The sequence below is a fragment of the Anomaloglossus baeobatrachus genome, chromosome 6 (genome assembly GCF_048569485.1).
Source record: "Anomaloglossus baeobatrachus isolate aAnoBae1 chromosome 6, aAnoBae1.hap1, whole genome shotgun sequence".
Classification (NCBI taxonomy): Eukaryota; Metazoa; Chordata; class Amphibia; order Anura; family Aromobatidae; genus Anomaloglossus; species Anomaloglossus baeobatrachus.
The window spans coordinates 306544608-306569607 of record NC_134358.1 but is presented as its reverse complement, the minus strand read 5'-3'; the positions used below and the strand labels follow the sequence as shown (position 1 = coordinate 306569607).

Below are 25000 nucleotides of genomic sequence, written 5' to 3'. Positions count from 1 at the left end.
GTATCTATATATATATATATATATATATATATATGTATGTATCTATATATATATATGTATCTATATATATATATATGTATCTATATATATATATATGTATCTATATATATATGTATGTATCTATATCTATCTATCTATATATATATATATATATATATATATATATATATATATATATATATAGATATATATATATATATAATCTATATATATGTATGTATCTATATCTATCTATCTATCTATCTATATATATATATATATATATATATATATAGATAGATAGATAGATAGATAGATAGATAGATAGATAGATAGATATAGATACATACATATATATAGATGTAGATATATATATAAATCAAATCAAATCAAATCAAATAAGCTTTATTGGCAGGACCAAATACAAATTAGTTTTGCCAAAGCAAGTGTACATTAGGGCCTGGGGCTGTGGGGATGGTGGGTGGGGATTGTAGGAAGGATGGATGGGGCACATCCAGGGTGGGGACTGTGGGGGCACTTCTAGGATGGGGGCTATGGAAGTCCATGGCTTATGATGGGGCATATCCACGGTGGGGACTGTGGTAACGGTGGATGGGGCATATCCAGGGTGGGGATTGGGGGGCCACAGCTGGGATGGGGGGCTATGGAAGTCCATGGCTTATCATGGTTCTCTTTCTCGAAGTCTATGACATTCGCTCACATACCGCGCTGCTATCTCCACTGCGCTCTCTTCTTCCCCCAGCAGGATATATATTTTCTCTTCCTCCTTCATGGAGCTGAAATCCGGGAAGAGATGGGAGAGTCTCCTGAAGTGAGTGTCCCTCACTGCTGAGTACTTGGTGCAGTGTAGCAGGAAGTGGGTTTCATCCTCCAGGGCCTCCAGGTCACAGTGTTGGCACAGTCTGTCCTCCCTGGGCTTGTAGCTCTGCTTGTGACGTCCGGATTCGATGGCTAGACTGTGGGCACTGAGTCTATATCGGCTCAGGGTCCTGCGGTCTCTGGGGTCCGGGAGTTTCTCCAGATACGGGGCCAGTCTGTAGTCTCTCTGTAGACTCTGGTACGTGGTCAGTTTCTGTGAGGTGTTGATGTCGGTCCTCCAGTCACTGACATACCTCTCCTGGCCCTCGTCTACCATCTTCCTGATTCTGGTTCTTGTCAGGCTGCTGTGATTGGTTATTTTGTCCAGTTGGGTTTGGGAGAGCTGTGCCAGGGGTCCTGGTTCATCTGGCCCACGTATATGTATCAGAGCTTTGTGGTGATGGGAGCTTGGATTGCTACTCTGTAGGTGAGCCTGAAATGATAGTGACCTCTTCAGAGCTGCTAGGTGTAGAGGGAATCTGCCCAGCTCAGCTCGACAGGCGCTGTTGGAGGTGCTTCGATGGACCTGGAGAAGGTGCTTACAGAATTCCAGGTGGAATATTTCTGTTGGGCTGGAATCCCACCTTGACCAATCTGGGTAAGTGTGAGGGCCCCAGACTTCGCTGCCGTACAGGAGGATTGGAGCAATGATGGAATCGAAGATTTTTAGCCAGACCCTCACTGGTGGCTTCAGATGATACAATTTCCTTCGGATGGCATAAAAGGTTTTGCAGGCCTTGTTTTTCAGGGTCTCTATGGCTTGTTTAAAGCTCCCTGACTGGTGAATTTCCAGGCCCAAGTAGGTGTATTTGTCTGTTCCTGTTAGAGTGCAGCCGTTTACGACAAATGAAGGATGCTGGTCAAATCTTCTTTTTCTCTTCTGGAACACCATGATGTTGGTTTTCTTTAGATTGATCGGTAGTGCCCATGTGGAGCTGAATTTCTCCAAAATTTGTAGGTTGTCTTGGAGACCTTTCTCGGTTGGTGACACCAGCAGTAGGTCATCTGCATAGAGCAAGAATTTCACCTGGGCGTCATGGAGTGTGAGACCTGGAGCAGGTGAAGATTCCAGAGCAGCAGCCAGCTCATTGATGTAAATATTGAAGAGCGTTGGACTTAGGCTGCAGCCCTGTCTGACTCCTCGGCTCTGCTGGAAATAAGCCGTTCTTCTACCGTTCACACTCACGCTGCAGAGGTTCTCGGTGTAGGAGCTTTTGATGACATCGTAGGTCTTTCCTCCTATTCCGCTTTCCAGCATTTTTAAGAACAAGCCCGGGTGCCACACTGAGTCAAAGGCCTTTTTAAAGTCTACAAAGCAGGCGTATATCTTCCCATGCTTTGTATTGTGGACGTGGCTCTGAATGAGACTGTGCAGGGTGTAGATGTGGTCCGTGGTGCGGTGGTTTGGCACGAACCCTGCTTGGCTTTTGCTCAGGACATTGTGCTCGGTAAGGAAACTGATGATCCTTTTGTTTAGGATGCTGTTGAACAGTTTTCCCAAGTTACTGCTGACACATATGCCTCTGTAGTTGGCAGGGTCATACCTGTCCCCACTCTTGTGGATCGGTGTAATGAGTCCTTGGTTCCAGGTACGAGGGAAGTAGCCAGCACTCAGCACAATGTTGAACAGTTTAACCATTGCAGCTTGAATTTCTGGTGGGCTGTACTTCAACATCTCTGGGGGGATTCCATCCAGACCACTAGATTTTTTACACTTTATGGAAGTGATTTTCTCTGCAACTTCCTGTAATGTAATTGGTGTGTCCAGTGGGTTTTGGAAGTTTTTGATTTTCTCTTCCATTGCCTTTAGTTTTGATGTTATGTTTTCCTGCTCTTGGCTTAGTCCTTCTTTTGGGATGTCTTTGTAGAGGTCTCTGAAGTACTGGAGCCAGATGTTGCCATTTTGGATATGGGTATCAGTCTTTTTCTTGCTCTTTGTGTCCATGTGGCTCCATATTTCCCAGAAGGAGTTGTCTTGGAGGGCGTCTTGGAGTTGGCTAAGTTTGGTAGAGATGTAGCTCTGCTTCTTCCTCCTGAGGATGGTTTTGTACTGCTTTTGTATGGTGTCATAGGCTTCCCTCAGGTCTGGGTTGTTGGGGTCTCTGTGTTTATTGTTTGAGGCTGTTCTCAGGGTCTTTCGAACGGCTTTACACTCTTTGTCAAACCAACCATTGATCTGCTTTTCTTTTGGCCTCTTGTAGTTGACTTGTTTGAGGTCGGACAATTTGGCCATGGTGTGGAATATTTTGTTGAGGTCTTTTGCAGCTTGATTCACTCCTTCTGGGTTTGACTTGTACTTGTAGCTGTAGAAGTTGTGGAGCATCTCTTGTAATTCCGGTCTGTTGGGAGCCTCTTTATATTTTATTTCTGACGTCTTGGACCATTTATAGGATGGAGGTCGGTTGTAGAGGCTGCTCTGCTGTGGCTTTTGTGTGGATGGTTTCTCTGTAGATTTTATGTACAGGAGAAGTTGGCTGTGGTCTGACAGGTGCGTTTGTGGGGTGACTATGAAGGCGCTAATATTTGCCGGGTCCATATCTGTAATGGCGTAGTCTACTACACTCCTTCCTACATGGGAGTCTAGTGTATATCTTCCCAGTGAGTCTCCCTTTGTACGTCCATTAAGAATATGAAGACCTAAACTTTTACATAAGTTCAGGAGCTTTTTGCCACTTTTGTTGACTGTACTGTCATAGCTGTTTCTCTCTGAGTGTTCTGAGTCGTGACTGTCATTCTCTGCCCCAAATATGTAGATGTTTCCGTCTGTGGTCAGAAAGTCTTTTTCTCTCCCTGTTAGATATATATATAGATATATATAGATATATATATATATAGATACATACATATATATATAGATACATGCATATATATATAGATACATACATATATATATAGATACATACATATATATAGATACAGATATATATATATATATATATATCTGTATCTATATATATATATGTATGTATCTATATATATATATATATATATATATATATATATGTATCTATATATATATATATATATTACACACACACACACATATGTACACACACACACACACATTTACATACTTACACAGAGCAGCATATTCAGCTGACAGATCTGCTTTAGGATCAGTATATTTCCCCATGCGTGTTTGGTTCGGTATTATGAATGGTGTATTGTATGGCGGTGATTGTACACATCAGAAACCCTTAAAGCCTTTTTAAGAATTTTTATACACAGAAATGAATCCTATTTTATAGCATGAGCTTTACCAACTTAAGCTAATGTGCATAATTCTATCTCATTACTGTACATTTGGAAGAAAATAATGTATTGCACTCCTTCCAGTGATGGGTTTTGTGACTTTTCAATAGGTGGACATGGAAGCTTTTCTCACACTGACTGATGGTGACCTGAAGGAATTGGGAATAAAAACAGATGGCTCCAGACAGCAGATTTTAGCAGCCATTTCTGAACTCAATGCAGGAAAGGTGAATATTCTTCTGCACATGGCAAAAATAAAATGTGGAGGAAAGGATATTGCTGAACAGTTTAAAGGGAATCTGTAATTGGGTTTTTGCTACCGTTTCTGCATGTTGTATTTACAGAGACCCTAAATTCAGTTACTGAGCTGCATACTGTCATTTGATAAAATCACAGTTCTCTGAATGCTGAGCTCTCTATAACCTCACCCACGCATATGATTTACCGCTTTCTGTATGCACTATGCATATGTAGACCGCTAACAATCAGTGGTGGGGGCCGTGTTATACAGCGCTCATGAATATGGAGGACTACCTGGCAGCAGGTTTACTAGTCTTCTAGTGAAAAGTTCCTGCTTTTTAAAACTGTGCTTTTAAGCAGCCCTGAAAGTGACACATCTCCGGAATCTCTACAGCAGGGTTCCCCAACTCCAGTCCCCAGGAGCAACTAACAGATCCGCGTTTTCTGCATCGATTCAATATGGCCCCAGTATAATTCCATCACCTGTGCAATGCTAAGGAAATCCTGAAAACATGATCTGTTGGTGGCTCCTAAGGACTGTTGGGGAACACTGCACTACATGATACTGCTCTCAGATAAGGTGGCTAAAGTCTGATTACATATTTGGCCTAATATCTAGATATATGACATTTTAAAGTGAATCTGTGATCACCTTCCGAAGCTTTGATCTTAATGATGGATGAAGAGACGCCAACCAGTTGCATGCTCCAGCCATCATTTGACAGCAGAGCAGGGTGAGATGATTCTTGGAATAAAAATAAGTTCCACAACAAAAAAAAATGTTCCTGTGCTTAGATAATCTTATAAATGTGCCCCAGCTGTGTACTGTGTAATGGCTGTGTCTGACCATACAGGGGCATGGTTTGATCACTCCACATCTCCTAGGCAGGGAAGGGCAGCTTTTGCTTTCAGTGAGAGAGTAAAACATTTCCCTGCCTTCTAAAAAATCAGATTGGTGGAGATGTCTTACCTCACAGAAGGAATCAACTACGGTCCTGTATGTATACTCTGTTGGCCAGGAGCTGTGGTTTGATCAGACCATGTCCCCGTACGGTCAGACACGGCCATAGCACAGTACATAGCAGGGGCACATTTATAAGATTATCTCAGCACAAGAACATTTTTTGTAACATATAATTGTGGAACTTATTGTTACTCCAAGATCTATTGATTAAGATGCACTTTATTTGTGTGACCACCCCATTTAAGGATGCAAAATCTAGATTTCTACATGTGTATATAGTGTGTGTGTATGTATGTATGTGTGTGCAAGTCCTTGTGGCCACTCAGAAAGTTTGTGATACTGGAGTCCTTGGAGAACTAGTCCATTTCAAATTCTATGTTCATTTGAACACTTGTGAGTTACCAGCAGGGGTCAGTAAGGGGTGGCTGGTAGCATTATAGTATAGTATAGTGTGAGCTGTATACCTTTTGGCATTCCAGGGGCCAGCTAGTGAGTGAAATTGGTCTTTGTTGACGTCCTAATCTAAGGTGGCTTTTTAGAGGAGGATGGCAGCATACTGGTACAAGTAGGGCAGTGTACACATTGAGATCCTTCTCAAGTACCATGCAGTTTTATGGCTCCAGTGACAAGTCTTAACAATATTTCATTCCAATCCAATCTTTTATCTAGCCAGACCAAATAGTTATGGGAAATGAGTCTCCATGGCCCCTAGTGACTGATGCCATTCATTTAACCTTTCTTTGCTACTGGTACCGGTACTTGTGACCCTGATGAAAGCTCAGTATAGCTGATCACTTTTTTGACTATTTATATAATTTATTTATTTTCTTCTCTTCAAGGGTCGAGAAAGACAGATTCTACAGGAAACCATTCACAATTTTCATTCCTCATTTGAGAGCAGTGCTAGTAACACGCAGCCAGCAGGGGGGGCTCGCCAGTGTAAGTACCTAACTTCTTTGGGGTTGTTTTCTATGAAGTTGTCAGGGTTAATGTATACATCTGGTGAGCACATGTAACATCTTGCACCTAGAAATATATTTTTCTGTCAAATCGCACATGCAAAATGCAGAATGAATTCCATATATAGCATGAGTATCCTGCAAGACGAGTTTCCTCATACACTTGAGTACTAAGGGTATGAAAAAATACAGGTGCATCTCAATAAATTAGAATATCATCAAAACGTTAATTTCAGTAATTCAATACAAAAAGTGAAGCACATATATTATATAGAGTCATTACAAACAGAGTGCTGTTTCAAGTATTTATTTCTGTTAATGTTGATGATCATGGCTTATAGCCATTGAAAGCCCAAAAGTCATTATCTCAGAAAATTAGAATAATTACCACAAAAACACCTGCACAGACATCCTAAGCATTTAAAATGGTCCCTTATTCTGGATCCGTAGGCTACACAGTCACGGTGAAGACTGCTGACTTGACAGATGTCAAGAAGGCAGTCTTGACGCACTCCATAAGGAGGGTAAGCCACTAAAGGTCATTGCTAAAGAAGCTGGCTCTTCACAGACTGCTGTATCCAAGCATATTAATGGAACGTTGAAAGTAAGGAAAAAGTGTGGTAGAAAAAGGTGCTCAAGAAACCGGGATAACCGCAGCCTTGATAGGATTGTTAAGAAAAGGTCATTCAAAAATTTGAGGGAGATTCACAAGGAGTGGACTGCTGCTGGAGTAAGTGCTTCAAGAGCCACCACACACACACACACACACACACACACACACACACACACACACACACACGTATCCAGGACATGAGCTACAAGTGTCGCATTCCTTGTGTCAAGCCACTCATGACCAGTACACAATGCCAGAAGTGTCTTACCTGGGCCAAGGAGAAAAAGAACAGGACTGTTGCTCAGTGGTCCAAGGTGTTGATTTCATATGAATTAAACATTTTGCATTTCATCTGGATATCAAGGTCCCAGAGTCTGGAGGAAAAGTGGAGAGGCCACAATCCAAGCTGCTTGAGGTTTAGTGTGATGTTTTTACAACCAGTGATGGTTTGGGGAGCCACGTCATTTGGTGTAGGTCCACTGTGTTTTATCAAGACCAAAGTCAGCGCAGCCATCTAATAGGAAATTTTAGAGCACTTCATGCTTCCCTCTGCCAACAATCTTTTTGGAGATGGAAATTTCATTTTCCAGCAGGACTTGGCACCTGTCCGCACTGCCAAAAGTACCAATACCTGGTATAATAACCACAATATCACTGTGCTTGATTGGCCATCTAACTCGCCCGACCTAAACCCCATAGAAGATCTATGGGGTATTGTCAAGAGGAAGATGAGACACCAGACCCAACAATATAGATGAACTGAATACTGCTATCAAAGCAATCTGGGCTTCTGTAACATCTCAGCAGTGCCACAGGCTGATCACCTTCCATGCCACGCCGCATTGATGCAGTAATTCCTGAAAAAGGAGCCCCGACCAGACCAAGTATTGAGTGCATTTACTGTACGTACTTTTCAGTAGGCGCCAACATTTCTGAGTTTGAAATAATTTTTTCAGTTGGTCTTATATAATATTCTAATTTTCTGAGATAATTAGATGGATTAGATGGCTACTTAGCTTGAGCAGCGACTGTTTTGTATATGCTGCAAGAAATTGGGGCTACAGCAACATTTTGGTGTGTGGGGGGGAACCCCACAATTTTTTTGTTTCACACACCAATGTCTAAAATTCTGTGAATCACTTGTGTGTCCGAAAGCGAACTATAACGCTAAATATTCTGCAGGCCACTGGTGGGTTGTGTAAATGTTTTCCAACACAAGAAAGCCATAAGAATCTTTGTATAGTTGTCGTATGTAATGGTGTCTTCAGCCATTTGTTTTATTTCACTTATATTTCTATCTTCCATTTTCCTGTTTTTCTAGCTCCCTCCATATCTACAAAACCAAAACCCTCTGTGTCAAACAAAAGGTAGCAAGCACAGCATTGTCCTGGAGATCAGACAGACTTGGGACCCAAGTGAGCGGAAGCTGTGCTCTCACCTGAAGGCATACGCTGCGCACAGACACTGAAGCATGGAACGCTGGGCTCCTCAAGGCACAGTGTACAAATATATAACCTGAAGAATAGAAGTAACTACTTCCGGCAAAAAAGCTTGATTGAAAATAGAGTTTTGAAGATGTAAAAATTTCCCATGAAAACCTAATATATTTTTTCTTCAGATCATAAGTGACTGGCACATGTAATATCTCCGCTGAATTGTTTGCATTGTATTTACCTACAATATGGCACAGTTTCATTGGGATGGTGGGAGAAGCGAGCTGGGGCGATGGTGTGATATGATGTGCCTGTCTATAAGACGTGGCTCTGTACCCTCCCCACATGTGGTACTTCTGCTGAATATGGCACCGTGGTACTGTACAATCCCATGTTGTACCCTGCATTATTTACTTCTAGCTATCCCCCCTTTTACAGCCCCCCTTTTACAGGCACAAACATGTCACCAGCAGATAATCTCCATAAATATAGCATTCCGTATCGGTGACATTCTTTATCAATGTAACCATGGCAACAAAATTCTGTTTAGGGAAATAAATCATTCTTTATCGCCTTTTTTTTGGGGGGGGGGGGATTTTATTTCTGCAAATTTAGTTAAAAGGGCTAATTTAGTAATGTTACCGGGTCATGGTGGATAGAGTGACAATTAGAAATCTGACATTCACCTGCTGTCACTCACGTGGATTCCACTCCGGCTGGCCCACCTGGAATGACAGCACTATTATTCTGAAGCCTGTGATTGGCTGCAGCAGTCGGGTGACTAGAGGGCACATCATCATAGGACATCTCCTTTACACGCTGGTCTAGTCACCGGACGTGTGCATGGCATTGCCAGGTCAAATATCTAAAAAAAACACATCATGGATCCCACGATTGATTAGCAGCATGTTAATGGCATGTTCACCCTTAGCTGATACACTGTAGAAAATGCTGCATTTTACAGTCAAAAGTGGATGACATCTTAATATATCTGCTCCACACATTTGCATTAGAATTGTTGTATTATGGGGAATACAATTATGTATAAATATGTCTTCTTTAACCCCTTGGTGACCAGGTCTGAGTAGGCCCCTAGATTTTTACCCCATTTATCCCCAAAGTTTAATTTTTTTTTTAAATAAATATATTTAAATATTGTACTGTTCCTTTATAAGTAATTAAACTAAAATAAAACAATGCTGGTTAAATTAATCTTTTCTCTTGTATGCTAATTACTGGACTTTCTGAAGAAGTGGCCACCAGGCAGCTTGACATGGTGTTTCCAGCATGGCCTGCAGCATTGCATCAGCCTGACATTGCTCTTTACTTCTAACCTGGTGTCAGGGGCCAATGTGGCAGGACGAGCTGTCCTTGGCTTGCAGCTCCTCTGGTAGTGATGATAAATTACAAGTAGAGATGAGCAGACCCATGGATGGTCGGGTTCCCCGGGTTAAAATTTTATTCCAGGACCAAGACTTGACTTGAACTTGTTGCCGGACCCTGAACTCCATAACAATCAATGGGGACCCAAATTTGCAAGCTCGATTCGAGTAATGAATGTCATGGAACTCACGGATTGGACAGTTCGACTCTCTGCCCGCATACAGCCAGCCGTAAATGGCATTTCTCTGACGCCTCATTGGGGGACACAGGACCATGGGTGTTATGCTGCTTATCCATAGGAGGACACTAAGTAGATGCAAAGATGTTAGCTCCTCCCCTGCATTATACACCCCCTAGCCCAGCCAGGCTACTTCAGTTTTAGCTTAGTGTCTCTAGGAGGCACATCTCTGCAGACTACTGCAGCAAGAATTCTTTTTTGTTTTTAGAGGGCGACTGTTCCTTCTGGGACCGATTTCCCAAAACCATCAACAGGTGGGAACGCGGAGTATTGCCTCCCCGTACCCCTCCTGCGACACTGGATCCTGGGCTGTTACTTACTGGACGACAGGTCTCATGGCACTGATTTCCCAGAGCAGATGAAAACTTCCTCAGCCCCTCTTGCAGGCTCTGAGTTGATACACGTTCTGCACCAAGTGTGACCAGGCATCAGACTGCCATCTCCACAGGAGCTGAGGTGAGATCATTCCGATTTTTCCAGAGGACAGAGCAGATGAAAACTTCCTCACTCCCTCTGGCAGGGTCTGAGTTGATACAAGTTCTGCCAGCAGGCGTCAGAATCTGCACACTGGCTCCCTGACAGGAAATTGAAGCAAAGGTCACGCTGACTGGATGCACATGGGCTGTGTTTGCAGACTCCTACATAGCATTCCACCTGTGGTGGGGGGAGGGGAGAGCCCCCAGGACTCAGTGCAGCCGCAGCTGTGGTAGACTTATAGAGGTTTTTCTGTCCACCATTGTTGTGCAGGGCTGGAGGAGGGAAGGGGAGTCCCTTCCCACCATTTTTTCTTTTTTTGTTTATTATATTTTCTCATGCCTTCTTGTCAGAGCTAAGCCCCGTCCCCTCCAACACTCGATAAGCCACGCCCCCCTCACACAGGATCTGCAGAGCATTGCTCCCTCTTGTTGTGATCAGAGCCTGTGGGTGTGTCTCAGAGCTGGCTTCCTCCTTCCCACAGGAACTGTGACACAGGAGGAGGGGGGGGAAGAGCTATCAGTGTTCTGGGTGAGTTATAGCCTCACTTACATATTAGCTATGCAGAGCATTGCTCCCTCATTACAATCAGAATTCAGTTTGGCGCCCCCCCAGTCAAGCAGTTTGGGTGGTCGTCATGTGAACAATCATTCTTATATGATTTGCACACTTAGTCACATGATAATGAGCTTCTCTTAATAATTCTCTCAATGTTCAATGAGAAAAGTAGGAAAAAAAAGCCAGTTGTCACATGCAAGTATGAAAATCACATATGAGTGGAGCAGCTATGTGATGACTGCTGGATCCAGCAAGCAGAGCTTAATTCTGACAGTGAGTATATTACATACTGTTAGAACTGAGGATACTACACTGCTTAATTTATAATTAAAGGGGTTGTTCACGTTTAAGATGAAAGTCTGCAGTGACTCTATTCGTGACTTCATGCTTCTGAATTCTGCTCTGCATACTTTTAGAATTCTCCGGTGCCAGTGACGAGAGTGGACGATCATGTGAGCGCAAGTAAGAGATTTGTATATTTCTGGCCACATTCTGATTTGACATGTCTGGCCTCAGTCAATTCATTTTCATTGAGCGAGGCCATGCATGTCTGTTCAGCACCTGACCACATCTATGTAAATCGCATACTTGCAGCTTCGTAACCTCCCACTCTCACCGCTGGCACCAGAGAATCCTGACAGCAGGCAGTGTGCACACTGTGAGAATTCAGAAGTCTGCAGTCACATAGAGTGACACATAGAGTGACTGCAGGCTCATCACAAACTTGAACAACCCCTTTAATGTTCCTAACAACATAAATAAAAATAGTAACCCTTAACTTGTCAGATGGCACAAGACTTTATTAAAGAGTTTGTCCACTAGTTTAACATTGATGGCTTTTCCTTAGGATAGGTCACCATTGTCTGCTTGGTCAGGGTCCGGCACCTGGCACTCTAGCCAATCACCTGTTCTATGTGCCGTGCCGGTGGTGGCAGGTGGCCGGAAGTGCTAAGTCCTTCATCTGCTCAATCTTCTGATAGTGGCATCAGCCTCCTTTTAAAATCAATGAGGCAGATGTGCAGTACCCAGCCGTGGAAACAATTAGAGGATGGAGTAGATCCAGAAATAAAGATTTCCGGCCACCTGTACCAAGAACAGCTGATCAGTGGGGGTCCCATTGCGCTCACATCAGAAGCAATGTGCAAGAGGGACCAAGGCCTTATGACAGCTGGGCCTGGGGTAGGTGCCCCCCTAGCCACCCCCCCAAGATACGCCTCTGCTTTATTCTTTATAGAGGGCTACTTGAAGTCTGTGTTGGGGGCAATTATACTATATCATTATTCTGCATGGAAGGCTGTTTGGGGGTCAGAGTTGGGGATCAAACTGTGTTGGGGTCACCATACTTTTTCGAATAGTTGAGGGTGGTGGTGCAGTAGGGTCAGTATACTGGACGTGTGGAGGAATTCACTGTGGGAGGATCATAGTGTTTGTGGGGCACTTTTGCTGGAATCATACCTTATGGGGGCAATGAAAGGAGACTCTAGGAGCTTCAATAGGGGGAAAATTACTTTGTAAGGGCTGTAAAGTTGTGAGATATGCTCTTCTGTAACCAGACGAATATGAATATATATATATATATATGTATATATGTATGTGTGTGTGTATGTGTGTATATGTATGTATGTGTATATATATATATATATATATATATATATATATATATATATATATATATTGTGAGGCAGTGACAGGGGTAATATTTCAAAGGGTAACAGGGAGACAGATCCCTCCTCTCAGTCCAGGTTTTGTAGCAATCCTCATGTCCGGCATTTTCATTTAAACTCATGCAGAGCACAGCAGGGTGTGTCTCAGTTGAGAGCCAGGCTTGATGAAGCTAACACATGCGGTATGAGCTGGGCTGGCTCTGTGTGGAGTGAACACAGGCCAAGAGTGTCAGCCTAGGAGAACCTTATACAGATCCCTGCGGTTATCGGGGTCCTAAGGTAACAAGACTTTTTGATGCAAAGAATTTGTCTATATGCACCGGCTGTGATCCGGAAGAGACTTTGACTGTGGGAAATTGGATCTATTTATGCTGCAACAATAAATAGACTGTTGGTATGAACACGCTGCTGCCTCACTGCCTCACGTTTTTGCCCAAACAACGCTGCTACCTCACATTATGGTGGAGAATACGGGCATGGCAGCCTGGTTGCTAAGGGCAATGGCCTAAGAGGTACTTACCCGGAAGAAAAAATTTTTTTTTTTTCTACTGACTGTTTGCGGTGGATCGGCGGGTCCACGAAGCCTGCAGGCGTTGCAGCCTGGTTGCTAGGGGCAACAACCCAGTTTTCACATGTTTATGATCAAGTCTGCAAAGTTACAGTTTAACTCAGCAACCACCATGGAGGATCTTGTAAAGCAGCTGGCCCAGGCTAATGCTCAGCAGCAACAAACCAATGTCCAGCTCCAGCGGGCGTTCATTCAGCAACAGGAGACAAACAGCTTGTTGGCTAAGCAGCTTTCTGCTCTGCGAGAAGCGCTCCCAGCGGTAACTCCAGGTCATCCAGTCCTTCCTGCGGCCCAGGACAGTGTAAGGGCAGCACTTACGAGGATGAGTGCAGAGGATGACCCAGAAGCCTTTCTCTCCGTGTTTGAGAGGACCGCTGAGCGAGAGAAATTGTCTATCGACCGTTGGACTGATGTCGTGGCCCCGTTCTTGGTAGGTGAACCCCAAAAAGCCTACCTGGATCTCAGCACGGAGGATGCCAAGGACTATGGCACACTGAAAGGTGAGATCCTTGCACGAATGGGGGTTAACACTTATCTCCGGGCCCAACGAGTGAATCAGTGGTCCTTTGAGGAGGGAAAACCTGCACGCTAACAGGCCCATGTCTTACTGGACCTTGTAAAAAATGGCTGCAGCCGGAGACCTTGAACCCCGGACAGATGATTGAGCGGGTGGTGATTGAACGGTTTGTGCGGACTTTGCCAGCCCCCATTCAACGGTGGGTGGGACAGGGGGACCCCGGTACCCTAGACCAGCTAGTGAATTTGGTGAAACGCTACACAGTTGGTGGTCCCTCAGCCGTACCGCCGTCAGACCTTGGAATTGGCTCATAACCACCTAATGAGTGGGCACCTAGGTGAAGAGAGAACGCGGGAACGCATGTTTCAGCGGTTTTACTGGCCAGGGGTCGGCGCAGAAATTAAGAGGTTCTGTGAGTCCTGCCCAGTTTGTCAGTTGACCGCACCAACGCACCGTTTCCGTAGTCCTTTGATACCTTTACCCATTATAGAGGTGCCTTTTGAGCGGATTGCTATGGATCTGATCGGACCCATTGTAAAATCAGCCCGTGGTCACCAGCACATCCTGGTAGTGCTGGATTACGCGACACGTTATCCGGAGGCCATTCCACTACGTCACACCTCGGCGAGGCTTATTGCTCGGGAGTTGTTTGCTATGTTCTGTCGCGTGGGGTTACCCAAAGAAATCCTGACCGATCAGGGCACTCCCTTTATGTCTAAAATTACAAAGGAACTGTGCAAACTCCTCCAGATCAAGCAGCTACGCACGTCGGTGTACTATCCCCAGACTGATGGTCTAGTGGAACGTTTTAATAAAACTCTAAAGGCTATGTTGAAAAAGGTGGTCTCCAAAGAGGGGAAAGATTGGGACATGTTATTGCCCTATTTAATGTTCGCTATCCGCGAGGTCCCACAATCTTCCACCGGGTTCTCACCATTTGAGTTACTGTATGGCAGACATCTGCGGGGACTGCTGGATATAGTTAAGGAAACTTGGGAACAGGAGCCCACCCCTCACAAAAGCACAGTGGAATATGTTATGGGTATGCAGGATCGTATCACGGCAATAATGCCAATTGTTAAAGAGCATTTGCTGGATGCTCAGGCAGCCCAAAGTACTCAGTATAATAGAAAGGCCTCCATCAGGTCTTTTAAACCGGGAGATCGTGTCTTAGTCCTAATACCTACTGCAGAAAGTAAGTTCTTAGCCAAATGGCAAGGTCCCTATGAGATCCGGGAGAAAGTGGGGGAAGTAAACTATAAAGTGTATCAGCCAGGTAGAAGAAAACCAGAGCAAATCTACCATGTAAACCTGCTGAAGGCGTGGAAAGACAGGGAATGTATGGTGGCTGACGTAACGTTGGACCTAACCTTTTCAGGTGCCTTGACAACAACAAAGGAGGAGTCCCCTGATGATGAATTGGGAGTAAGGATAGGGGATTCTCTCTCAAAACAGCAGAGACGGGAGTCTCGGAGATTAGTGCAGCGGAATACGGATGTGTTCTCAAGCCTACCCGGCCGAACAACCGTAATCCACCATGATATTGTCACCGAGCCTCAAGTAAGGGTACGCCTGAGGCCATACCGGGTACCAGAGGCTCGTAGGCAAGCCATTGCGGAGGAGGTAAAAAAGATGCTCCAACTAGGGGTTATTGAAAAATCCACGAGCGAATGGGCCAGTCCCATTGTGCTGATCCCGAAACCAGACGGTTCTTTAAGATTCTGTAATGACTTCCGAAAGTTAAATGAGGTATCGAAGTTTGATATGTATCCCATGCCCAGGGTCGACGAGCTGATAGAGAGACTGGGACGGGCCCAGTACTTCACGACTCTCGATCTCACTAAAGGTTACTGGCAGGTGCCGCTGACAGAGGCGGCAAAAGAAAAGACCGCTTTTGTCACGCCAGGGGGGCTCTATCACTATGTCGTCTTGCCATTTGGTTTACATGGGGCTCCGGCCACGTTTCAGAGATTAATGGACATAGTGTTAGAACCCCATCAACCATATGCCTCCGCATATTTGGATGACATCATCATCTATAGCAGTGACTGGAGCACCCACTTATCTCAGGTACAAGCGGTAGTGGATTCGCTCAGAGCGGCTGGTCTGACGGCGAATCCAAGCAAATGTGCTATGGGTCTCAAAGAAGCCCGTTACTTGGGGTATGTGATAGGCCAAGGGGTTATCAAGCCACAAGTAAACAAAATCGAAGCCATTCAAAACTGGCCTCGTCCCCTTACCACAAAACAGGTAAGAGCCTTTCTGGGTATAATGGGGTATTACCGACGATTCATACCCAATTTTGCTGGACGGTCGGCGCCTTTGTCCGATCTTTTAAAAGGGAAGAAGTCGGTCATGGTCCACTGGAATACACAAGCAGAGGAAGCCTTTCAGGTGCTAAAGGTAGTCCTATGTGGTCAGCCTGTCCTTGTCAACCCTGACTTTCAAAAGGAGTTTATAGTACAGGCAGATGCCTCTGAGGTGGGTCTGGGTGCGGTTCTGTCCCAGGAGGTAGATGGAGAAGAGCACCCGGTCACCTATTTGAGTAGAAAACTCACCCTGGCAGAGAAGAACTATAGCATAGTGGAGAAGGAGTGCCTGGCCATAAAATGGGCTCTGGAATCCCTACGCTACTACCTGCTGGGGCGACACTTTCGCCTGGTGACAGACCACTCCTCTTTGGTCTGGATGAGGAATGCTAAGGAGAGAAATGCTAGAGTCACCAGGTGGTTTCTCTCCTTGCAGAACTTTCACTTTTCTGTGGAACACCGGGCTGGTAGGTTGCAGGGCAATGCGGATGCCCTGTCCAGAGGTCCCTGTATGTTGGCAAAAGTTCAACCCCGCCCGTTTGAACTGAGGGGGGGGGATATGTGAGGCAGTGACAGGGGTAATATTTGAAGACCGCTATGTGTCCCCCAGAATGTGTCTGGAAACCCTCTGAGTTTGCTATAGCTATTACTGGGAGTATAGCACAAAGGGTAACAGGGAGACAGATCCCTCCTCCCAGTCCAGGTTTTGTAGCAATCCTCATGTCCGGCATTTTCATTTAAACTCATGCAGAGCACAGCAGGGTGTGTCTCAGTTGAGAGCCAGGCTTGATGAAGCTAACACATGCGGTATGAGCTGGGCTGGCTCTGTGTGGAGTGAACACAGGCCAAGAGTGTCAGCCTAGGAGAACCTTATACAGATCCCTGCGGTTATCGGGGTCCTAAGGTAACAAGACTTTTTGATGCAAAGAATTTGTCTATATGCACCGGCTGTGATCCGGAAGAGACTTTGACTGTGGGAAATTGGATCTATTTAAGCTGCAACAATAAATAGACTGTTGGTGTGAACACGCTGCTGCCTCACTGCCTCACGTTTTTGCCCAAACAACGCTGCTACCTCACTATATAATATATATATATATATATATATATATATATATATATATATATATATATATATTAAATATGTATGTATGTAACTCCCTGCAGATGAGACACTTTATTAGATGCCGTTTTAGCAGCCATGTGTGGCTCTAGTTCTGGAGTAGTGATCGATTGTCACTGTGTAGGGTGAGGTGCAGACAAACCACACACAATATATTATCTGCTGTCATTTTTTTCTTATTTTATTGATATAGCAATAAGCAACATTGTAATAAATATATTACCGGCCCTTTAATAAATTACACAAGGATCACAGTGACTCTCAAGTCCGGCCATGATGGAGACTGCGGAACTTGCTGCGGACATTGCGGACCTGATGAAAGCCACCAGACCCAAAGATCCAGAGGAAGGCGAAGAAAACCCCCGGAGTGTTCTACCTCAGGGGGAAAAAAATTCCTTCCTGACCCCATTTCTGGCGATCGGATATTTCCCTGGATCTTGTCTGTCCTGCTGCATATTGCTGTATAAGTGTACGTCAAGGGCGGACATAGGCAGGAGAGGCCCCTATGCTAGAACATGATAGGGGCCCTGTGCAGTCCAATATCTCCTCATAATGCACGATTCCACCTGCTTTGGAGGTGGTAATGCATAGCTCATCATCCAGTGGTATACTGCCAATGGTGGCAGGCCATGCCACCGCTATGGGGCCCATGAGTCAGGTGCCCACCTCCCTGGTGGCTCTGCTGGGTCCCAGCCGCCCAACCAGTCGGGCCCTGCTGGGTCCCAGCCGCCCAACCGGTCGGGCCCTGCTGGGTCCCAGCCGCCCAACCGGTCGGGCCCTGCTGGGTCCCAGCCGCCCAACCGGTCGGGCCCTGCTGGGTCCCAGCCGCCCAACCGGTCGGGCCCTGCTGGGTCCCAGCCGCCCAACCGGTAAGGCCCTGCTGGGTCCCAGCCGCCCAACCAGGTCGGCCCTGCTGGGTCCCAGCCGCCCAACCAGTTCGGCCCTGCTGGGTCCCAGCCGCCCAACCAGGTCGGCCCTGCTGGGTCCCAGCCGCCCAACCAGGTCGGCCCTGCTGGGTCCCAGCCGCCCAACCAGGTCGGCCCTGCTGGGTCCCAGTCGCCCAACCAGGTCGGCCCTGCTGGGTCCCAGTCGCCCAACCAGGTCGGTCCTGCTGGGTCCCAGTCGCCCAACCAGGTCGACCGTGCTGGGTCCCAGCCGCCTACCAGGTCGGCCCTGCTGGGTCCCAGCCGCCCAACCCGGTCGGCCCTGCTGGGTCCCAGCCGCCCAACCCGGTCGGCCCTGCTGGGTCCCAGCCGCCCAACCCGGTCGGCCCTGCTGGGTCTCAGCCGCCCAACCCGGTCGGCCCTGCTGGGTCCCAGCCGCCCAACCAGGTCTGCCCTGCTGGGTCCCAGCCACCCAACCAGGTCTGCCCTGCTGGGTCCCAGCCACCCAACCAGGTCTGCCCTGCTGGGTCCCAGCCGCCCAACCAGGTCTGCCCTGCTGGGTCCCAGCCACCCAACCAGGTCGGCCCTGCTGGGTCCTAGATTCCCAACCAGGTCAGCCCTGCTGGGTCCCAGCCGCCCAACCAGGTCGGCCCTGCTGGGTCCCAGCCGCCCAACCAGGTCGGCCCTGCTGGGTCCCAGCCGCCCAACCAGGTCGACCCTGCTGGGTCCCAGCCGCCCAACCAGGTCGGCCCTGCTGAGTCCCAGCCGCCCAACCGGGTCGGCCCTGCTGGGTCCCAGCCGCCCAACCGGGTCGGCCCTGCTGGGTCCCAGCCGCCCAACCGGGTCGGCCCTGCCGGGTCCCAGCCGCCCAACCGGGTCGGCCCTGCCGGGTCCCAGCCGCCCAACCGGGTCGGCCCTGCCGGGTCCCAGCCGCCCAACCGGGTCGGCCCTGCCGGGTCCCAGCCGCCCAACCGGGTCGGCCCTGCTGGGTCCCAGCCGCCCAACCAGTCCTGCCAAATTCATGAATAAATTTAGCATCTCTCTCCCCCCCCCTGGCCCCAGCTATGTAATGTGTGAACAGGCCCCCGAAACTGAGAGACGAGATACGTATCTGGACTTGTCACCTTCGTGCCGTCAGGGTCTAAAAACACAAAAAGATTTTCGTTTAGAACTTTGTACATTCTTTTGTAATTGTGATGTCTCAGAATGTTGGTGATGTCATGTGACCTGTGATGTCATCAGAACAGTCACTGCTGTTATGGATCAAGTTTACAACATCAAGGAAGAGTTAATTTAGTAAATAGGTAAAACCCCTGCCTCATTTTAAAATCATGACACACACATTTACAGGGACTCTTCTATTTCAATCCATATTATCTAGTGCCCTATTTACTACAAGAAAACTCAAATTGCTGCTCCTGACCATAGTAAACAACAACTCACACGTCATCCACTGATTCAACAGGAACAAAAGAGCTGACAGCAGAGAGTAATAGCATGTGCACTTCGATTTCAGTTACAAAATGCTATAATTTGTTCACATAAAATGGCAAAACTCCCCAAAAATGGAGCCACATGGAGTTGTCCCCACCCGTCTGTATTATATCTGTGTGTATACTGTATATTGATGTGTGTATACATATGTACATACACACGGCTGTTGTGGAGGGTGGGCTCTATAGTGGGGAGCCAGTGTAATTAGCAGCTCATGTTCTGGAAGACCCCATAAACCTATATTACATAGTCACCCTCCTGTTATAGGGGCCATAATACAGCATGTGTCCTGTAGGGGCTGCTACTTCCCACCGCAATAACAACTAGGCCACAATAGGTTTCAGCTGCCATCCCCCTATAAGTAAAGAGCCACCTACCTGCACTCATCCCCTTCCGGCTGTCAGGTCCTAGTGGCACAACATGGCTCCGGTGCAGAACTTTGTACAATCTATACCCATTATGATGTCATTCGATCCCTGTGATGTCATCATAACTGCCTAATACTAATACAACATTTACCTTTTGTAGACAAGTAATACATCCAAGATGGTGTACGTGTCCTATAAGTGGATCACCGGATTTGATTATTGTGTCAAATTCTTTGTTTTTTGTTTTTGGTTTTTTTGTTTTTTTTTTTAAATCAATGAATACAATGGTGGAGGACTATGTGGGGTGCAGTATAATATATGGAGGACTCTGGGGTGCATTATACTACATGGAGAATTATGGGGGTACGTTATTCTTTATGGAAGTCTATGGGAGGTGCATTATATATGGAGGACTTTGGGGTGCAGTATAAATATGGAAGAATATGGGGGGGTGCATTATATATGGAGGACTCTGGAGTGCAGTATAATATATGGAGGACTATGGGGGTGCATTATACTACATGGAGGATTATGGGGGTAAGTTATTCTACATGGAGGTCTGTGGGAGGTGCATTATATATGGAGGACTATGGGGTGCAGTATAAATATGGAAGAATATGGGGGGGTGCATTATAATATATGGAGGACTGGGGTGCAGTATAATACATGGAAGACTATGGGGGTGCATTATAATATATGGAGGACTATGGGGTTACATTATACTACATGAAGGACTATGGAGGTGCATTACAATATATGGAGAACTATGGGGTTCAGTATAATATATGGAGGATTATGGACGTGCATTATACTATATGGAGAGCTATGAAGGTGCATTATAATATATAGAATACTATGGGAAGTGCATTATAATATATGGAGGCGCATTATATTTGGAGGTGCATTATAATATATGAAAGTCTATGGGAAGTGAATTATAATATATTGAGGACTATAGGGGTGCAGTATAATATATGGAGGAATATGGGGGTGCATTATAATATATGGAGGGCAATGGGGTGCATTAAAATATATGGAGGACTATTGGGGTGCACTATAATATATGGAGGATTATGAGGGGTGTATTATACTAGATATTAAACATGTATAGTTTTTCTTTTATTTAATTGGTGGAAAAAAAAATTCAGAAGTTTGTAAAAAAAAATAATTAAATTCCCTTCTGGCGCCATTTTCCCAGACCCGTAGTGTTCTCATGTTTCGGGATCTGAAGCTGTATGAGGGCTTATGTTTTGCGTCCTGCGCTGGCGTTCCTCCTGATAACATTTTTGGGTAGATGTGATGTTTTGATCGCCTCTTATTGCATTGCATTATAATGTAGCGGTGGCCAAAAAAACCCATAATGTTTGCATTTGGAATTTTTTTTCTCTTAGGTTGATCACTGATCAGATTCATGTATTTTATATTTTGATAGATCGCACATTTCTGAATGCAGCAATACCAAATATGTGTATTTTTTGTTTTGTTTTTGTTTTAATGGAGCAATAGTGGGGTGATCTGAGCTTTTCTGTGTTTCTTTCATATTTTTTTTTAAAAAACTTTTTTTCCTCACTTTATACTGTATTTAATAGCCCCGTTAGTGGACTTGACGCTCCAATCACTTGTGCTATACAGAGCAGGATCAGCATCAGCCCCGCTCTGTACAGAAATCACAGTCTCTTATTAATGTCGCTCACAGCCGACGTTCAAAAGAAGTTTCTTCATGACTGTCACAAAGGTCATCAGCTGACCTCAGCTGTCATGGCAATCCATCTGACCAACTGTCATGGCATCCCATCGGCGCCCCACGATCACGTCACAGGGCCGCTGATGGGTGCAAGGAATGACGTGTTCTCTGCAGGAGCATGTTAAATCCCGCTGTCAGAGATTGAACGTGGGATTTAACTAGTTAAGAGCTGCAGGAGGAAATTCAATCTGCCCGCAGCTGTTAGAGGCACATGAGGGCTGATCAGATGAGCCGACGTGTGCAGGGAAAGATGCGGGCTCAGAGTGTGGGCCCACATGAAATGCAGGGACACAGCTTTATCAGTACGTCCAAGGTCGGGAAGGGGTTAATACTTGTGTGACATATGGAATATTCTGCAGGATTCACAAAATTTCAAGCCATAGATACTGTAGATAGATTGAAAAAATGAATAGATATATAGAGGGATATCTATCTATCTATCATCCATCTATCTGTCTGATATCCATTTGTCTAATTAATAGAGGGGGCTGTCGGCTGAGTACATCGCTGGCATCAAAGATCCAGGCTCCGGCCCGTAACTTCTTGCGTGGAGCCCCAAATCTTCTGCGACCACCGCATTGAACTGTGTTGGCGTCACGTTGTCCCCGATACAGGTCAGTCCTGTGACAGAGCACAGAGCTCCATGCTCTATCACTGCTCGTCTCCTAAGCCGCAGACCGCTACAGGCCTGTGCCTTAGGCCTCTTTCACCTTAGTTTTTTGCCATCAGTCACAATCCGTTTTGTGAATGATGGAACGAATCCATCGCAGATTGTGGTAAAACTGATGCGAAGGATCCTGTAAAAAAAAAAAAAACTGATCCGTCGTACCACTTTTTTTTTTTTTTTTTTTGTCAAAGGTTATTTGCTATTTAAAACCTATATGAACCCATGAGGGGGAGAGATTTTTTCCTGACCAGAAAGGATTTTACACCTCATCTGAGCATGCTTGGTTTTAAAAAAAAACCAGATCCGTCACCAGAATCCGTCATTTGACAGATTGCAACGGAACCTGCACCCATAGGCTTCCATTATAACAAACGACGGACGCCGACGGATCCGTCGGTGTCTGTTTTTTTGACGCAGAGAAAAAAACGTTCATGTGGACGTCGCCCGGACAAAGATTTTACGATGGATCCGTCGCACGACGGATGAAACATGAGACCATCCGTTTTAATCCATCACTAATACAAGTCAATGGACGATGGATTGCAACTGATAGAAAAAAACTGATGTATGAAAGTGGCATTAGCAGATATTGGTGTGCCTACGAGGGCAGCACGGTGACGTCATTGCATCATGCTGCCTATGCAGGCTGCCATAGAAGAAGAGACGGCAGCTGAGGTGCTGGGAATTAGGATTAGGTGAGTATAATCTTATTTTTATTTATTTTTTAATGTCTATGGGATCTGTGGAAAAACACTGCACACTGTTGCCAAATCGTCATGACATTTTAATAGATTAAATAGAAAAAACATTGGACCAGGTGAAAAAACAGGGTCGCTGTGATGTGGACCATATAGTAGTTTGTCCAATACAATAATTGTACTGCTATTCTTTAGGTACTTGCAGCAGCCAGCACACCCGTGTCTTCGCTTGTGACACAATGTGAGGGCCCCTACTGTGTATAGGAGGCTATGTGGAGGCCCCTGATGTATGTAGGAGGCTGTGTGGGGGTTTCCTGCCGTGAGTAGAAGGCTGTGTAGTGGTCTCCTGCCATGCGTAAAAGGCTGAGTAGGAGTTGCCTGCCATGCGTAGGAGGCTGTGTCGGGGTCTCCTGCTGTGCGTAGGAAGCTGTGTGGGGGGCCTGCTGCTGTGTGTAGGAGGCTGTGTGGGGGCCACCAGCTGCGCATAGGCGGCTGTGTGGGGGCCACCAGCTGCGCATAGGAGGCTTTGTGGGGGCCACCTGCTGCGCATAGGGAGGCTTTGTGGGGGCCTCCTGCTGGGCGTAGGAAGCTGTGCATAGAGGACCCTGCTTTGTGGGGGCCACCTGCTGTGCATAGGAGGCTGTGTGGGGGCCTCCTACTGTGCGTAGGAAGCTGTGTAGAGGACCCTGCTGTGTGTATGAGCCTATGTGGAGGCCCCTGACGTGCGTAGGAGGCTGTGTGAGGGTCTCCTGCTGTGCATAGGAGGCTGTGTGAGGACCTCCTGTTGTGCTTAGGAGACTATGTGTGGGCCCCCTGCCATGCATAGGAGGCTGTGTTGGGGTCTCCTGCTGTGTGTGGAGGGCTGTGTGGGGGGTCTCCTGCTGTGCAGAGGAGGCTGTATGGGGGCCTCCTGCCGTGCGTAGGAGGCTGTGTAGGGGCCTCTGGCTGTTGGGGGCCTCCTGCCGTGCATAGGAGGCTGTGTGGGATTCTCCTGCCATGCGTAGGAGGCTTTGTGGGTGCCTCCTGCTATGTGTAGAGGGCTATGTGGGAGCCTCCTGCCGTACATAGGAGGCTGTGGGGGAGTCTCCTGCTGTGCGTAGGAATCTGTGTGGGGGCCTCCTATTGTGCGTAGGAGGCTGTGTGGGGGCCTCCTGCTGTGCATAGGAGGCTGTGTGGGGTTTTCCTGCCATGCGTAGGAGGCTTTGTGGGGCCTCCTGCTGTGTGTAGAGGTTGTGTGGGGGCCTCCTACTGTGCGTAGGAGATTTTGTTGGGTTCTCCTGCTGTTCATAGGAGGGCTGTGTGGGGGCCTCCTGTCATGCGTAGTAGGAGGCTGTGTGGGGTTCTCCTGCCATGTGTAGGAGGCTTTGAAGGGGCCTCCTGCTGTGTGTAGAGGACTTTGTAGGGGCCTCCTGCCATGTGTGGATGGTTGTGTGGGGGCCTCCTACCGGTATTTGCATATAGTTGTAGTGTGGCCCTATCTAGCTATCTATCTATCTCTATTTATATAATATATATATCTATGTGTGTCATCTATATGGTGTAATTTATGCAGGGGCACAACAACTGGGCTTGTGAGTGATGGTGGCCATTGCTATTTCCTCGGAGGCATGGCTGAACATCATTGAGGAGCAGATGGCCACTGGTTCCCTGTTCCGCACTTGCTCTGCAGCTGTGGGACCCTGATAGGCGTAATTATATCAGGTGGGGGGGCCTGTGACATGATGCCAGTGTGCCCTATAGCTGCGGCCAGAGTGGGTGCAGAGCATGTGTAGGGGGTTATATCTAATATATAAAGCTGAATGTGTGTGTGTGTGTGTGTGTGTGTGTATATGTGTGTATGTCTGTGTGTATGTGTATGTCCGGGATTGGCATCCGCACCGTCGCAGCTACAGCCACAAAATTTTGCACACTCACACTTCTGGACCCCGAGAGCGTCATAGGCTATGTTTTTAGGGGAAATTTTAACCCCACTCTTTACAGTTATTCGCCAAA

The 25000-nt window shown here is 46.5% G+C and overlaps 1 protein-coding gene across 2 annotated transcripts in view; it reads left to right on the top strand.

Moving 5' to 3' along the window:
* The window catches only part of ANKS6 (ankyrin repeat and sterile alpha motif domain containing 6), a 162620-nt gene extending 153102 nt beyond the window's left edge, over positions 1-9518 (top strand). The window contains exons 14-16 of one of the 2 annotated variants that reach the window (XM_075314916.1): positions 4221-4337; positions 6154-6253; positions 8208-9518. In XM_075314916.1, coding sequence (XP_075171031.1) covers positions 4221-4337; positions 6154-6253; positions 8208-8257 — 267 coding nt within the window. In that variant the 3' untranslated portion in view covers positions 8258-9518. Of the gene's footprint in view, positions 1-4220; positions 4338-6153; positions 6254-8207 lie in introns of those variants that run through there. The other variant, XM_075314917.1, reaches the window with a different exon arrangement.
* The last annotated feature ends 15482 nt before the right edge of the window (positions 9519-25000 follow it).